Below are 16,815 nucleotides of genomic sequence, written 5' to 3' on the forward strand. Positions count from 1 at the left end.
AATGGAGGAACCTCACAGGATTCTTCCAGCAGCCTTCTAGTGGGGTTCTTTCCCATGGGGGGGGAGGGGTTCCAGGTGGAATTCCATGGCCATGTGTTTCACGGCTGTTTTTCTGCCAGGTCCCAGATTCATTTTCTCATTCCCTAAACTAGCCTGCCTCACTAAGAGTGGTCTAAGTGCCTTCTCTTACAGCACTGTATCAAATTTACATGTGGGTAAAAAGCAGTGGGGAGGAGTGGGGGTATATGGGGACCTCATATTTTTTTAATGTAACATTAAAAAAATAAAGACAAAAAAAAACAGTTAGGAGAGAAGATGTAGCCTCAGATATAAAGTATAAAGGCTACCTTTATTATAAATACTCAAAGTCAATATAATAAAAAAATAAACAAAAATTCTCTTTAAACAACAAAAAAAATTTTTTTAAGTAAATAATAATATGGCTGCCCAAAATAACAAAAATACCATAATGACCAATAATTATACTTTCTCTTCAAATATTAGAACATCATATTTGTAAGTCCTTCAACATGGTAACTTTCATAGTATTTCATTTTTTCCAAAAAGCATAGAAAATTTACATTAACCACAATATGCTTAAAATAATTTATATATTTTTATATTAATCATTAATTATTTAATATTTAAATATCATTAGATCATTATACTACAAATTTGATTATCTGAGGAAATTTCCATTCTGGCACAGTGAAAAATACCCATATGTTTAAATACTTCTTTTCAGAATAGATCTCCTCCAGACCTCAGAATATTTCACATTTCACCTTTTTCTATGGAAGTGTATACGATTCTTAAGTTCTCTGAACTTCAGTATTAAGGAGTAGTTATTCACGTTGTCTTTCCATGTTTTGTAAGTTCTTCTAAATTTTTCATAATAACTTTCTTTATTCACATTGAAATCTGATGCAGTTTTTATTAAATAACTGTCTTTGTTCAATATTTCCTTCCAGGCACCTTTGAATTTTTGCAAATAACTTTTTTTTTCAGATTCTTCCTTCCATATTCCTTCTCCTTTTTTTAGGGCTGTTAATTCAGCTCTAAGTAGATTTCTGTGAATTGTCCAATAGATTTCAGAATCATAATTTAGTCCTTTAACAAGAACAGTTTTGCCAAGGCCTCTTCTCAAAATTTCTTCATTCAGATTCACATTAAAATATTTTCCCTTAAATAGAAAAGTAATATAAATCAATTATTTAATAAAACTGTATTCTCTAATGTCTTATTTACCTTAAAAATCAGTCATTTGGCAACTTTAGTCTTCCAAAGAAACATAAAAAATTTAAAGGAAAATGGTCTCCAAGAGCATAAAACAATTATTGCTAAATCCAAGAATTTTATCATTAGGAAGGACTGTTGCTCAAAGTCAACTGACTCTTTTATAGCAAAAATTCTTTACAGGCTCATTGGGTTCCCAACCCAAAGATGCAATAAAGGGTTTTTTGGATCGTCAGAGGGAGGGGGTAGGGGCTAGGAGGTGGGAGCGGTACCAAACAAGACCGGGACAATGACAAGAGGTCATTGAATTTTAGAGATAAAAACTAAAAAGTAGACAAATGCAAAATGAATGGAATCATCACACATCACAGAAATGTTAAATTAGGTTCAGAAATCCTGTATGTAGGGGGGCACTAGCATGCAAAAGCAGGAGTTGGCTTTACACAAACATCATGAGAAAAGAACTCCCTTTTGCTTAGTATCACAAATACATTTTTATTTTTTTATTTTTTTATTTTTTAAAAAAGATTTATTTATTTAATTCCCCCCTCCTCCCCCGGTTGTCTGTTCTCTGTGTCTGTTTGCTGCGTCTTGTTTCTTTGTCCGCTTCTGTTGTCATCAGCAGCACAGGAAGTGTGGGCAGCGCCGTTCCTGGGCAGGCTGCACTTTCTTTCACGCTGGGCAGCTCTCCTTACAGGGCACACTCCTTGCGCATGGGGCTCCCCTAAATGGGGGACACCCCTGTGGGGAGCGGCACTCCTTGCGTGCATCAGCACTGCGCATGGGCCAGCTCCACATGGGTCAAGGAGGCCCAGGGTTTGAACCGCGGACCTCCCATGTGGTAGACGGACGCCCTAACCACTGGGCCAAGTCCGTTTCCCCACAAATACATTTTTAAAAGACTTCTTCCAAAATAATTTACATAAAAATAGCAGTGTTTCATCTTCATTCTTTAGGAAATTTCACTCATGGAATATCTCACTTCCTAAAGAAACTAAGAAAGAAGAATTTTTCCCCCACTAATTTACAGTGGAAAAGAGATTCTGTTTCGTAATTTTTACAGGCCTTTTGGGATTTTAGTCTAACAAAATTAAGCTCAACAAAGTATTAATAATTTAGTAGCTCTATCAGACAAGTAATTCAGTTAAATCTTAAAAATGTAAAATCTCTACGTTTAAGCTAGGAGACGATTTCTAAGACCATATAAAGGAACACCATAACTAACTTTTGTCCCTTTAAAAGCAGTTACTTGGTACACGACGATAAGAAATTAGTATGGGCAGTTTTAAAGGGTTTATTGGGAAGCGGACTTGGCCCAGTGGTTAAGGCGTCCGTCTATCACATGGGAGGTCCGCGGTTCAAACCCCAGGCCTCCTTGACCCATGTGCAGTTGGCCCATGCGCAGTGCTGCTGCGCACAAGGAGTGCCCTGCCATGCAGGGATGTCCCCCGTTTAGGGGAGCCCCACGAGCAAGGAGTGCGCCCCGTAAGGAGAGCCAGCCAGCACAAAAGAAAGTGCAGCCTGCCTAAGAATGGTGCCTCCCACAAGGAGAGCTGACACAGCAAGATGACACAACAAAAAGAAACACAGATTCCCGTGCTGCTGCCAACAGCAGAAGCGGACAAAGAAGAACACGCAGCAAATAGACACAGAGAACAGACAACTGGGGCGGGGGTGAGAAGAGGAGAGAAATAAATAAATAAATCTTAAAAAAGAATAAAGGGTTTATCATTTTCCTCAACCTTTTAAATTTCATCAACTTATTTCCTTGAAACCAGATCAGAAAAATTAAAAGTCAATCTCACAATTAATGAAAATTCAATAGAGGTAAATTACCACAATGTGCATTTGGCATAGTTTTGTTACCTTTTAGAAAGCAATATAAGGTAAAGCTATATTTAGGTAAATGCAGGCTCAAGAGGCAGGAAGCATTGACCTCAATACTCTTTCACTTGATTATCCCAGTCAAGGCACTTACCTTCCTTAAGATTTCCACCCTTAAATGGGAACACAAACAATGACTATTAGGGTTATTTTGAGGATAAATAACACATGCACAGTACTTAGCTCAGTGTCTGGTACATGGCAATCACTCAAAATATATTATTTTCATCTTCATCATCATTTTAATCCTCTCCCTTTTTTGATAATCACACTCCTCAGTGTAAAAGAAGAGGAAAAATTTTTAAAGGTCTTTGGGTTGTTTTACATAACTTTGCATTATCAACTTACTTTTTTTATATATATATTCCCCCCCTTGCAACTTTTTTGTGTACAGTCTGCTCTCTGTGTCCATTTGTTGCACATTCTTCTGTGCCTGTATTTATTTATTTCCCCTCCCCCCCTTGCAGCTTGCTTGCTGTCTGCTTTCTGCGTCCATTTGCTAGGGGCTCCTCTGTGTTCTCTTGTCTCCCTTCTTTTTGTTGCATCACCTTACTGAGTTGGCTTTCCACGGCGTCTGCAGGCCGGGCGGAGCTCCGCAGCATCTGCAGACCGGATGGCACTCTGTGGCATGCAGGCGAACCTGCCTTCACAAGGAGGCCCCAGGATGCGAACTGAGGGCCTCCCATGTGGTAGATGGGAGCTCATCTGATTAAGCCACAGTCGCTTCCCTATCAACTTACTTTTAATTGTAAGATGATACAACCAATCAGTTTTAGATAATTCTAATTTTAAAAGAATATGATTTGGACATGAAAAATTAATGGATTTCTATTAATAATCCAAAAAACTTTTAAGAATTAAAATGGTTTTGAAGGAAGACCGTACAGGGGTCCCTCTGGGTCCTTGCCTGAAGCAGATGAACTGGAGTCCACATTGAGATGGTCATGAGAGAGAGCAGGTTTATTAACGCTGGCAGAAGTTAGGGAGGGGACCAGTTGTCTCAAATCTGCCTTACCTGATTTTGAGAAGTTTATAGAGTTTTAATGGATTCAAACAGGGGAGGGTAGAATGGTTACCATCACAGTAGTGAGTATACATAAGGGTTAGTCTAGTTTGAAATAAACATAAACAAAGGTGAGGCCAATCTAGACAATTTCAGTAAAATTTCAAAAGCCCATTTTAATAAGCTATAGAAGAAGATAGGAGATTCAACCTAGACTCACTTAACAAGAGATTTCTAATAACAAGAGTGATAAAATACACCCATGAATAAATAAAAGTATAAATATAAGTTAACAATGTCCAGATCAATAATTTGAAGGTTTTTCCCTTTTTCTTAATTTTCTACTTTTTCTAATAAAGCATATATAACTAAAATTTTATAATAAAATTATCATATGAAATATCTGGAAGATAGCTGGCTCTCTACACATAATCACTATTAGTAGCTGTTTAAAAAGAAAAAAATTCCAAGTTCCATTATACAGTTAAAATTCTAATTAAATAAGGTTTAATTATAAATAAGAATAAAATGTTGCTAGTTATTTCCTCACACTACTTACCTTATTCACTAAAAGGTAGCAAAAGAGGGCTGATTCCTCCTTTCCAAGAAGTTGGAACCACAGTAGTTGGGAAGATTTTAATTCATTTTGCAACCACACCTTTCCAATTTCAGTGAGTTCTACTCCAGCCAACCTCACCAGCAAAACACCACGTGGCTCATCTAAACAAGTTAAGTAGAAAAGAATTTAGTTTTAATACATGTTGCAAAAGAAAATTCCAAAGTTATTTGGCCCAAAATAACAACTGAATATGTTTGTTTATAAATACTCAGACTCTCTAGATGTAGGTCCATTTCTGTATGCAAGTTTTCTCTTAAAGCAATACAAGCATAGAACAGATGGGGTAAAATTTCAAAAGCCCATTTCAATAAGCTAAAGAAGAAAATATAAGATTCAACCAATTCAGCTTTTTTAAAAAATGTTCAGATTTCAGTGCATATATACATGCAAAGTTGAAGATTTGTAGTTTAGTGAAATAGGCTCTTCTTACCAATAGAGCTATATAAACTGCTTTTTCACTTATTGAGGATATCTTCCATCTCAATAAATGTTATCAGTTATTATTTTTTATATTATTACTTTCTGGTATATTTTCTGAAACTAACCTCCAAACAGGATTTTATCAATTTATATTCAAAGTAATACAGTAGTAAGAAGGTCTCAAACTCTCAATAAAAATTTAACCAATTTAACTTTTTTTTTTAGGAGGTACCAGGGATGGAACCCAGGACCTCATCCATGGTAAGCAGGCACTCAACCACTTGAGTTACATCTGCTCCCCTCAATTTAACTTTCCTAATAGGATTTTGGTTTAGAAAAAGTTTTTAATTTTTCAAAACAGGATAATGAGTGACAAAAATTCTTAATGTCTTTTTTAAAAGAAATTATAAATTTAACATATATTGAGTGATTCACTTAATGTCTAGGAAAAAAAATTATAGCTGAGTCCAAGAAGATATCCAAGAACCCTACTTTAATATTATTTGTTAATAGAGAAATATTCTTTTAAGACATGGGCTTCTTGAAACCTGTCCAAGGGTTTCAATTAGAATAGTATTAAAAGGTGTTCCTCATGGTGATTTCAACCACACAGCACAGAAATCCTATGCTGAAGTGAATACTTGCAAAAGTGTAAGTAGGATGATTCTGCCCGCAAAACTTTGTGATACAGTAAATACACAAATCAGATTAGAGTAGAACAAATAAAGTTTAGATGAATTCTTTTATTGTTTAAAGAGAAAGCTGAAGATTCTGAGGTTTCCCTCCAATTCTTTAGTGTTTCCATCAACACTAACCAGCTGTCTTCTAATACAACATCCCTTAGTCTTTGAAACCAAAGCTTTTAAGACCTAAGCCTTCAGTTGGATGGTCCATGAATCTAGTTTAACGCTTTCAACCTAAAGTGTTAAAATCCTAATTCTTCACTTGACAAAGGTTATTGGGCTCTTTAAAAGTTAGCAAATTCCCCCTTTGAGGGTTTAAAAATATGATGTATTCATAAGAATTTAACAAATATATTATACCCATAGTATATTTTCTCCAAAATATTATTAGCATGGGCACCTAGGAATAACTGTAGATATGAGAGGAAAACTAAAGCAAACCACAAATGAACTGAGAGTTCATTATAGTTCTGGCTTATGAGATGGATAAGAAACTTTGTGACTGAATATTTGAAAATTTTTAGAAAATTAGGCTATGATAGAGAAGCAACTAAATTGTACCCTAGACTTACATACTCTTACAAGTGAATTTCTGACAATGGACAACTAAATGAAACAAGAACATTATATTGATATCTTCTCCACATATATCAAAACATTATTTTTTTACTATCAGGAATATGAGAATGCTTTGAATAATTTCCCCACTGCAGGTTTCATAACTAATGTAGGCTCGTTTCCATTTTGTTTGCCACTCTATACTGAGATTGCAGCAAATGGCAAACATTCAAATATCTGTTGAATAAATGAAGTGTTCTAAATGTTTCACTTCATAAAAATTTTAAGCTACCCACGGTACATGCATGTGCCTGTGTATTTCCTCATTAGGATACACCAAAGATAAAATCTTTGCGGAAGGAGTGTCACAAATAGTACATGAGAAAGGAGTCTTGGAAATTTTCTAACACTCTTGTTTCATAGCAGTGGAAATCACAGCCCAGAACTGGAAACTGAACACATCTCTTCACCCCAATACATGTTCCACTATATCAGGAAGACTTCACTCTGATATGGAGTCATCTGAAGCATACTTTTAAGGTTAGATGGCCTCAGCGTTTAGGGCCTGGATTTTAGCCCTTCTCACAACAAAGTCAAAAGTCCATTATTATCTTCTAAACCAGGTAGTAAACATAGTGAAAGGAACATAAAGAACTTTCAATTAATAACTATTTAGAAACGAAGATGATATAGTATTGTATTACATGATTTTAAATGGTGCTTCTGTAACAACTTACCAGTTCTATAACCACTTTACAGTAAACAGGTTTCACTTCTGTAAATGCAAAATGATCTCTTTCATGTGAGCCATTTATATGGGTCACGCATAAAGGTATTAACACCATCGTTATGTTTACTGTGGTGAACATCTGCTGAGAAGTACAAAACATATGACCCCCTATTTCTTTAACCTTTGTTTCTTTATATGTGAAGTTCTAGAGCTGGCAGGAAATGTGCTTTCTAGCTTTGATTTCATCAATAATTGGCTAGGTAGCCTTATACGTGGCATTTAACCTTTACAGAAAATAGTAAAATAAGTTGGGAATAGTAAGGTGGGAATTAATGCTTTTCAGGGTTCCTTTCCATTCTAAAATTTTGGTTCTATGTACTAAATTACTTGCCATGATAAACACATTATTACTGGATATGGAACTCATTAATAATATGCATATATGCCGATTACAGTGTCCAAGCACCGCAAGACCCCAAGAGGCCAATTCCTATTGAGTATCACCCCTGGAGTTGCACAGTGCACAGCCTGCACAGCAGAGCTATCAGCAGTGACTTTGCTGCCTTAGCCCTAAAGAGTCATTACTATTTCAGAAAAGAGAGATTTAAATTGTTATAACAATTGAGAAGTTAAGGACTTATGAAGTATAAACCCTGCTTAGTGAGGAAGTGTGCAACAAATAAACATCCTTGGTAATGTCTCTTTAGGGAGCAATACTTTCAAATTATGTAGGTTCTACTCGATTTGTTAAAAGAATCAATCATGTCAGATATGTTTGGGGGAAAAAATCAATCTTATTCCTTTATATTAATAATCAATCATGGTTATATTCAGACATCCAGAGGTTAAAAAGACTCTCTTCATAAAACTAAAAATGTTAAGAATAGAACTAAGGTAATTCATTCAACAATTTTATCAAATCTCTATTGCCTAATTTTTCTAGAGACTAGGCATTTTTCTAGGGACTGAGAAAAGCAAGATAAATGGAGAAGGTTCCCTGTCCACCAGGAACTCACAGTTTGGTGAAGGATATAAAAATATATACATAATCATAGGAAAGGGTAAATAAGTACTGTTATTGAGTTGTGTATATATTTCTGTGGCAGCACAGTAAAGAGGCTAATTCTGCTTGGGAGCTAAGGAAAGCTTCAAATGAGAGGTGCCATTTGAGCTGGAGCTTAAAGAATCAATAGGAAGGAGTTCAAAAGGAGCCAAGGTTCTGTAGGCAAGGAGCCATTCCCTGAGGCCGAGGGATCCCATGTCAGAAGCAGGAAGGTTGGTATGGCTGGAGTCTCGGAGGAGAAGCAGGGAGAAATGGGAATTGCAGCAGGACAGATCTGATCTCTGCCAACCTCTCCCACCTCATCTGACCCCTCTCATCCCTTCTTTCTGGGGCCCAGGTCACAGAGCCCTCACATGCGTCTCAAAAGTGCCAAGTTCACTTCCACCCATGCTCTTCCTAGTTAGCCCCCTCTCATTTTTTGAGTGTCAGAATAAATAGCTCCTCGATGAGGCCTTCTCTGATAAGACTATAAAGTATAGGTTACCCTTTCCCAAGACCCTCAACAATTTGCTATCCAACCACCGTGCTCTTTTTCTTCATAGCTCTTAGGACAATTTTTCACTTGTTTGTTGTCAATCTTCCACCTAGACTGTAAACTCCAAGGGACAGAGAGGTCTTGTTTCACACAGTACTGCACAGCTAGTTTAGACTTTGGAACATAATAGGTGCTCAAAATTTGTGGAATGACAGATTGAATGACTGAAAGAAAGACTGGGTGGTTGAAAAAAAAGGAGAGAAGGAAGAAAGGAAACCTGGAGCCAATTAAATAGATTTTTATATGTAAAACCATGAATTTGGACTTTCTCCCAAAGATAATAGAGAGCTAGGAATTAAAATGGTATTTTTATGCTTTTTTATTAATAACATCTGATAAAAGAGCACTACAATAGTTAGGTTTACTATTCTTGCACTTTACTTACTTTTCCATGAAGATACAATAGGTAAAGTAATAGGAACATGTTCAATTTCTAAGCCATTCTCGGTTATTCGGCGTAACCGTCCACGTAACTTAACATTCCTTTTTATAAATTCTACTGGAATATCTGAAGAACTTGTGAATTTTGATGTCTGTTGATTTATAAGAAGAAAAATATAACTATTATTATTTTCTTTTAAAAATAAAATTATCACATTTAACAAGAATCATCATCAAAACTTTTAAATTTGATCCATAATTTTACATTACTACTTTAATATAATTTAAATGAAAAGTTTATATAGGAAATTTAGAAATCATTATTTTCTATTTATTCCAAACTATTATATAGATAACAACAAACAGATTCCTACCTTCTAAAAGCTTACATCCTCAAAACATGACACAATTCATCAAAAAGCAGTGAGTGTGGGAAGTGGCCGTGACTCAATCGTTGGGCTCCCGTCTACCATATGGGAGGCCCTGGGTTCACGTCCCAGGGCCTCCTTGTGAAGGTAAGCTGGCTTGCACCCATGCCACGGAGAGCTGACGCAGCAAGATGACGCAACAAAAGGAGACAAGTGGACATAGAAAAAATGCACAGCGAATGGACACAGAGAGCAGACAGCAAAACAAGCTGGCAGTGGGGGTAAATTAAAAAGTTAATTAAAAAAAAAAAGGCAGTGAGTGTGCCTACCACCAAACAGATCTGGTTCAACAGACATTTACCTATTGTATATATGTATAATCTATTCAAGCAGATGTTGCTTGGAAAATCTAAACAAAGCTGAATCAAATCAAATTAGAATTCTGAATTAACAAGACTTTTTTTTGTTGTTTTTTATCTTGGAGAAAAAGGGAAATTGGGGAGAAGGAGGAGGACAACATTAAGAATGGAAATACCAATAAAGAGGGTTACCTGTTTAGAATGCTCGGAGGGGAGGGTCTGATGCAGGACGGGCTGCTGGGGAATGTCTAAATGCTCATTCTGCCAGAGTGGGTGACACCATGGGGTAGAAACCCAAGTAGTGAGAGTGGGGGTGGACCCACATCCTGGGGAGGACTAATGCCATCCAATAGAGGGAACTGTATCCCTCGAGAGAAAGGGTGGCTCCCAGGGCATTGGGGCAGTTGAGCAAGTTAGGCCCTGAACACTATTCCATCTATCTCTGGAAGTGGCTCCTCAGGAAACGGAGGTTGGCTATCACTGAGGGCACCAAGGTGGAAGGGAAAATGGACGTTAAATGTGTGGAACCAAAGTAAATGGGGGGTAAGAGAGGAGTTTCTTGAGAGTACACAAGGATGGATATAAAACATGTAATATTACACCATAACATATAGGAGATGACAGACTGATAATGTAAACCATAATGTAAAACATAGGATAACTAAAAATGTAAAGAACTGTGTATCCTAAAGTATGCACCATAATGTAAGCACAGATGTCACCTTGTTAGAAAGCTAATGTCTCAGACTCTGTACATCACTTTAAGTAAATATGATATGAATAGGGCGTAAGAGTATCACTGTGGAAGGGAAAAGGTTTTCTGGTGGATGTGTGGGAGTGCTGTATATTATATATATACATTGCTGTGGTCTAGGACTCCTGTGAAGAAAAGCTGAATAATTGGGGGGGGGGGGGGGGAAAAAAAAAAAAGAAAAAAAGAAAAAAATAGGATGTGGAATTTTTTCAAGTCAACATTCTTTATCTAAGTTCTTTATCTAACTTTATCCAAGTTCTTTATCTATCCTTTAAACTCATCGCTATATGCCATTCCCTAGTAAGGGACCATGACATTATATTGGGCTTCAAATTTCGGGGAGTTCTGGATCACAGAGTGTTTCAACAATGGCAATGGAGGGATACTGGTATGGGATACCAATGACAGGTGATATATGACTGACAGGGAGCTGTACAGAACATATGTCCAGGGTGCATGGTAATGTTTGGATATACTCATAGTGGCAACAATTAAAAACCACAGTAGGGGGGGTACTGGGTTCCTGGCCAGTGGTGCTCTGTCGTGGTCCCTAGGGGAGCAGCGACAGTCTCCCAGGTACAGTGGTGGGGACCGGGAGGGAGTGAGGGTTCAACAGTGAGCCCCTGATACTAATGACTATGCTTGTGAGCTGATAAACCCAAAATAATAACAAGGCCTAGAGCAACTTTGTGCCTGGGAATTTCCTTCTGTCAGCCTTCATGTTACTCAAATGTGGCCAGTCTTGAAGCCAAACTCAGCATGTAAATGCAATGCCTTCCCCCCAGCGTGGGACATGACACCCGGGGATGAGCCTCCCTGGCAACGAGGGACCACTATCAACTACCAACTGATGATGCAACTGGAAAATGACCTTATACGGAAGGTTCAATGCGGATCAGCAGAATATCCATGTCTACATAAAATACCATGACTTTAAAATGCTGTTTGACCTAAAGTAAGGGGGAAATGGAAAGGAGAAATGAGTTTATATGGCTACGAGTTTCTAAAAAAGAGTCTGGAGGCTGGCAGAAGGTTTGCCCTCATGCACAACTGAGCAGAGTCAGAGAGACAGATAAAGCAGATACAACCCCCAGATATTGGTTCCTTTGAGGGCTAAAGAGACCCATGGGAGTTATGGTCATGGCCGATGGGGTTAACTACCAGGGCAGATGGCCCCTCTTTGGAAATGGTGTTTATGTGTGATGAATCTGGACTCAGATGGGATCTCCCTTCATAAGACTTTCATGCTAATGTGCTGGAGGTGCAGTTAATGTTGGGGTTTAAGATATATTTAGGGGATTTGAATCTCTGGACTGACAATGTGATAGCCAGATCCTGAGCCTCAACAGACTCCAGCACCTACAATCTGATTTATTGGACTTACCACACTCAGCTAAGATGGAGATGAAGAAGGACAACCACCACACCATGGAGCCTAGAGTGATTACAACTGAAAATGGGAGGATTGCATCCAGCATCCAGGTGGAATCTGAGCCTCCTCTTGACATAAAGGTGCAATGGACACAACCAATCCAGTGTCCACATAGAAGAGGTGGCATTGGATTGGGAAAAGTGGACATAATGGACAAAGGGTATGGGGAAAGGCAGGAAGAGATGAGAGGTGGAGGCGTCTTCAGGACATGGAGCTGCCCTGGATGGTGCTTCAGAGGTAATCACCGGACATTGTAAATCCTCACAGGGCCTACTTGATGGAATAGAGGAGAGTATGGGCCATGATGTGAACCAATGTATATGAGGTGCAGAGGTGCCCAAAGATGTACTTACCAAATCCAATGGATGTGTCATGATGATGGGAACGAGTGTTGTTGGGGGGGGGGAGAGGGGGGGGTGGGGGGGTGGGGTTGAATGGGACCTCACATATATATTTTTAATGTAATATTATTACAAAGTCAATAAAAAATAAAAAAATTAAAAAAAAAAAAAAAAAAAGAATGGAAATACCTAACACCTAGATGTTGTCCTGGGATCAGTCACATTTGGAGCCTATGTCTTCCACATTAACAATATTACACAGACAAGCTTTATTCATAATCATGGCTGGTTAAAAGCCTCACATAACACAAAAGTATAAGTTAGTACCTGACTTCCTATGACAGTGAAGTTAAACTGAACATTTTAAAAAACTTTTACATGCAAGAAAATGTTATTAACAGACAATGCCTCACATAGAATGTGGGATAACCTATGGGGTAATAATGACTTGGTTTTTCTAACAAATCAACAGCTTGGGGAAAAAAGGGGACAACTGTTATAGAATAAACAAGACTTAAGAAAATAGCAAAGAAATACAATATATTGGCCATTTGAATCCTGATTTGAACTGGTCAATTATAAAAAAAGATACCATTGACACAATCAAATCTGAATATGGATTGTGTATAAGATGATACTAGGGGATTGTTGTTCATTTTGTTAGATGTGGTAACTTTGTTAAAGGACAAACTGACATTAGCCTCTTGAAGCAATACAATAGGAAGTACAAACCATCACCTTCTTGCCAAAATGTTTATGCTGATCATAATGAGGAAACAGACAAATCCAGATTGTACAACCTTCTACAAAACAATTGGTTTGGACTCCTCAAGTGTCATGAATGATAAAAATTTTTGTAAAAAGAGAGAGTAATAGTCTAGATTAAAGGAAACTAAAGAGACATGACAACTTAATATGATGCATGAAGGTAAGTGAGTCACCTGACAAAGTTTATGACACACAGTCAGATGACATCAGTAAGGTGGCCCTTATGAATCAATGTCAGTGGGAGGCAGTGCTCTAGGAGTAAGCCATGGGGCTCTATCCTGGATCCTCTCCAGTTTAATAAGATCATCAATTACTTAAATATTTGGCTTAAGGCTCAAATATCAGGATGGCCTGATTCTGGGAAGGATATGAACTTTGAAGTCAGAGTTAATATTCAAAAAGATTCTGACAATTAGAATGATAGACTAAAATGTAAAAGCCTGTCCCTGTAAACCACTTCCCCACCCCTCCCCCAAATGAAAAATGGGAGAGATTAAATTAATATTAGCAGGTATAAAAAAAGATTTAGGGGTTTTAATTGACTGTGAACCCAAAATAAGTATATAAGTGTGGCAAGGCTTTAAAAATAAGAGTGTAACCCCTTTCACCCTGCCAAAATTCAACCCAAGGCAACATTATTATAAGCAGCATCCAGAAAAAGAGAGGCGAGGAAGGGATTGCTCTAAATCAGGCCCTAAGTGGGATATATTGTGCTTAGCTGTGGTATCACATTTTATTAAAAACTTCCAACAAACTGGAACCAGAAGAAAAGGGAAAAACAGTAAAGAGCCTGAAAAATATATCGCAGGTCAGAACCCAAGAATATTTTGCCCAGGGAAGGCAAGACAGAGAAGGAGAGAGGGCCACTTAAGATGTAGTCAGCTTCTAAAAATCCATCCCTTTTACTTCTGATGTGCTTTCATTAAAAGATATCCATAGAACAGTCCAAAAGTGTCCTTTTTATGCAGGGTTGGGGGAAATTATAAGCAGCAAAGGGAAGAAACTGAAATAGAACCCCATGTCTTGCTCTCAGGGAGTTCAGTCTTGGTGTAGAGCTTATAACGGCAGATCCTATTGCATATACTTTTTCTAGATTCCACAACAGCGGAAAGTTCAGTGCTGTGCCATAGCAGGTACTATTTGAAAGACAAACAAAGTTCACATAAAATAACCTGAATACAACTATAGAACAATACATTGGTAGGTTTAAGAGAAAGTATGAACACTAGGAGGTCAAAATGGAAATATCCAAAGGATGAGAACAGATGAGGAAGACATCTTTAAAGGAAGTGAATCCTGAGCTTGTGATAAACAGGACATGCTCCCTAGAAGAGGCAGAAAAGCATGCCACTAACGAGGACCCTGTGCCTAAGTTTCACATGATAAAGGATGTGTCCGAAAGACAAATAGAAAGATGCTCCAAAGACAAACAGACAAAAGCAGGAAGCATTGTAGTAAAGAGAAAAAAAAAAAAAGGTTTCAAACTCAGTAAGATGTAAAGTTGAAATTCAGCTCTACTACATGGATATTCTTGTGAAAGTTGTTTAGCTTCTTTGAGCAGCCATCTCCTCATTTATAAAAGTTAAGTATAAGAATACCTACATCACAAGATTATTATAGGCATTAATGAAATTATGCATATAAAGTGCATGGCACAGTGCATGTGTAATTTTTTTTTAATTTAAATATTAAAATGGAAATTGTCTACTAGTAACTGAAAGAATTACTTGAAAGAATTGAAAGAAAAAGAGAGCAAAACCAGCAATACAAAAACAAAGCTGATTCTTCCTGGTTATTTTTTGTACCATATTATATATTATTTATTCTTTACCAGTTTGGGAAGTAAAAGGAATTTTGGTTATTTAATATAATAAAAGCTGTTAAACTTATGTTTGTATTTCCAGTTCACCTTGGAAATGTCTTCATTATTGTGCATAAATACATACTAATACTTGATCTAAAAAAAAAAAAAAAAGAAAGGTGAAAAAGAACTATCAAGTCTCCTTGTGGCAGGTCCTCGGCTGGCTAATGCAATGCTCATTCCCAAGCCCCTCCTTCCTTCCCACCATACACAAGACATGGAAAAGCCAACAATTGCTTTTTAGCCTCCTTTCTAACTACTAGTGGCCATGTGACAATAAGGTGTAAGCAAAAGTCTGCTGAGGACTTCAGCGAAAGTTTTTGCTGGCATCTTCCTTTTCTCCTTCTACCTGCCTTGAACATGGGTAGGATATTTGGAATTATAGCAGCCATTGTGTGCTATGAGGAAATGTCAAGAGAATCATACACACCTCAGCTCTTATGCCATGACCCAGAAAACCATGCCAGCAGCTCCTACTTCTAGAATTCTTGTGACATGAGAAAAATAAACCCCTTACTTGGTTATAAACTGCTTTTAGTTAGAGTTTTTCTTACTTGCAGCCAAATTCATCCTGTTAGGCTACAGTTTTTTATACCCTAATGTTCCAATGTTGTTTTTCTATCTCCTTAGTTTGCTCTTCTCATTACTGGTTAGTCAATGTTATCAAAAAGTAACATCAGAACTAAAGTCTAAAATGAATAATATCATTAACATCCAAAAGTCAATTTGTATTCATCAATAAGTAACTTGGATATGTCAATAATATGCCTAATATTATGTAAGCAGGATCACGATGTGAAAATCCATAAAAATAAAAATGAAAACAATAAAAATGTCTAGCTTAATATTATAGATGAAGTGTTGAACTATGTACTGCAAAAACAAAGAGCTTAAAATAACCCATAACTGATGCGTGTATTCCTTTTTTTTTTTTTTTTTAGGAGGTGCCGGGGATTGAACCCCAGACCTCGTACAGGGGAAGCAGGCACTCAGTCACTGAGCTACACCTATTCCTCAATGAGAGGTGTTTTTTTTCCCATTCATTTGTTTGTTTGTTTGTTTTGGGGAGGTACCAGGGATCAAACCTAGAACTTCCTATATGGGAAGAAGGCACTCAACCCTGAGCTACAGCAGCTCCCCAATGCATGTATTTTCACCCCGAGATGGCTGAATCATCTGTCTGCTGGTTGTTTCTGCTTGTTGTCTACTCCTTGTGTCTGCTTGTTGTGTCTGCACATTGTGTCTGCTCATTGTGTCTGCTCATCTTCTTTAGGAGACACCAGAAACCAAACCTGGGACCTCCCATGTGGAAGGCAGGTGCCCACCTACTTGAGCCATACCTGCTCCCCACTTGCTGTGTCTGTTCATTGTTGTTTTCTTTAGGAGGCACCAGAAATCAAACCTGGGACCTCCCATGTGGGAAGAGGGTGCCCAACTGCTTGAGCCACATCCACTCACCACAAGTATTTTTAAAGGGTAACAAAAGAAAGGGCCCCTCAGCACTATTTCTGTTTAAATTCTTAATCAGATGATTTAATCTTTTGGCAACTGGAAAACTTAAAAAAACCAATGTCATGGAACATATGGGTTATAAAATAAAGAAAAAGAACTAAGTTTCAAAAAGTTCCATTCTAAAAACATGTATATATGTTAAAAATGAATGTCTTACAAAATCATGCAAATGTTATAAGAAAGAGCCTATTAAACATAAAGTTAAAATGAATTTAATGCCTTAATGAGTTTAATGTAAACTATGAAGTATAGTTAGTAGCGTAACTATAGTAAAATTGTTTCATCAACTGTAATGAAAGTACCACTGG

The 16,815-nt window shown here is 37.4% G+C and overlaps 1 protein-coding gene across 1 annotated transcript in view; it reads right to left on the bottom strand.

Moving 5' to 3' along the window:
- Positions 1–303: 303 nt before the first annotated feature.
- C4H3orf33 (chromosome 4 C3orf33 homolog) overlaps positions 304–16,815 on the bottom strand; it is a 32,454-nt gene continuing 15,942 nt past the window's right edge. The window contains exons 3-5 of the mRNA XM_004454445.4: positions 9,117–9,264; positions 4,683–4,843; positions 304–1,183 (exon numbers count right to left, since the gene is read on the bottom strand). Of these exons, the coding sequence (XP_004454502.1) occupies positions 782–1,183; positions 4,683–4,843; positions 9,117–9,264 (711 nt within the window). The 3' untranslated portion in view covers positions 304–781. The remainder of the gene's footprint in view (positions 1,184–4,682; positions 4,844–9,116; positions 9,265–16,815) is intronic.

Source organism: Dasypus novemcinctus, chromosome 4 (assembly GCF_030445035.2).
Source record: "Dasypus novemcinctus isolate mDasNov1 chromosome 4, mDasNov1.1.hap2, whole genome shotgun sequence".
Lineage (NCBI taxonomy): Eukaryota > Metazoa > Chordata > Mammalia > Cingulata > Dasypodidae > Dasypus > Dasypus novemcinctus.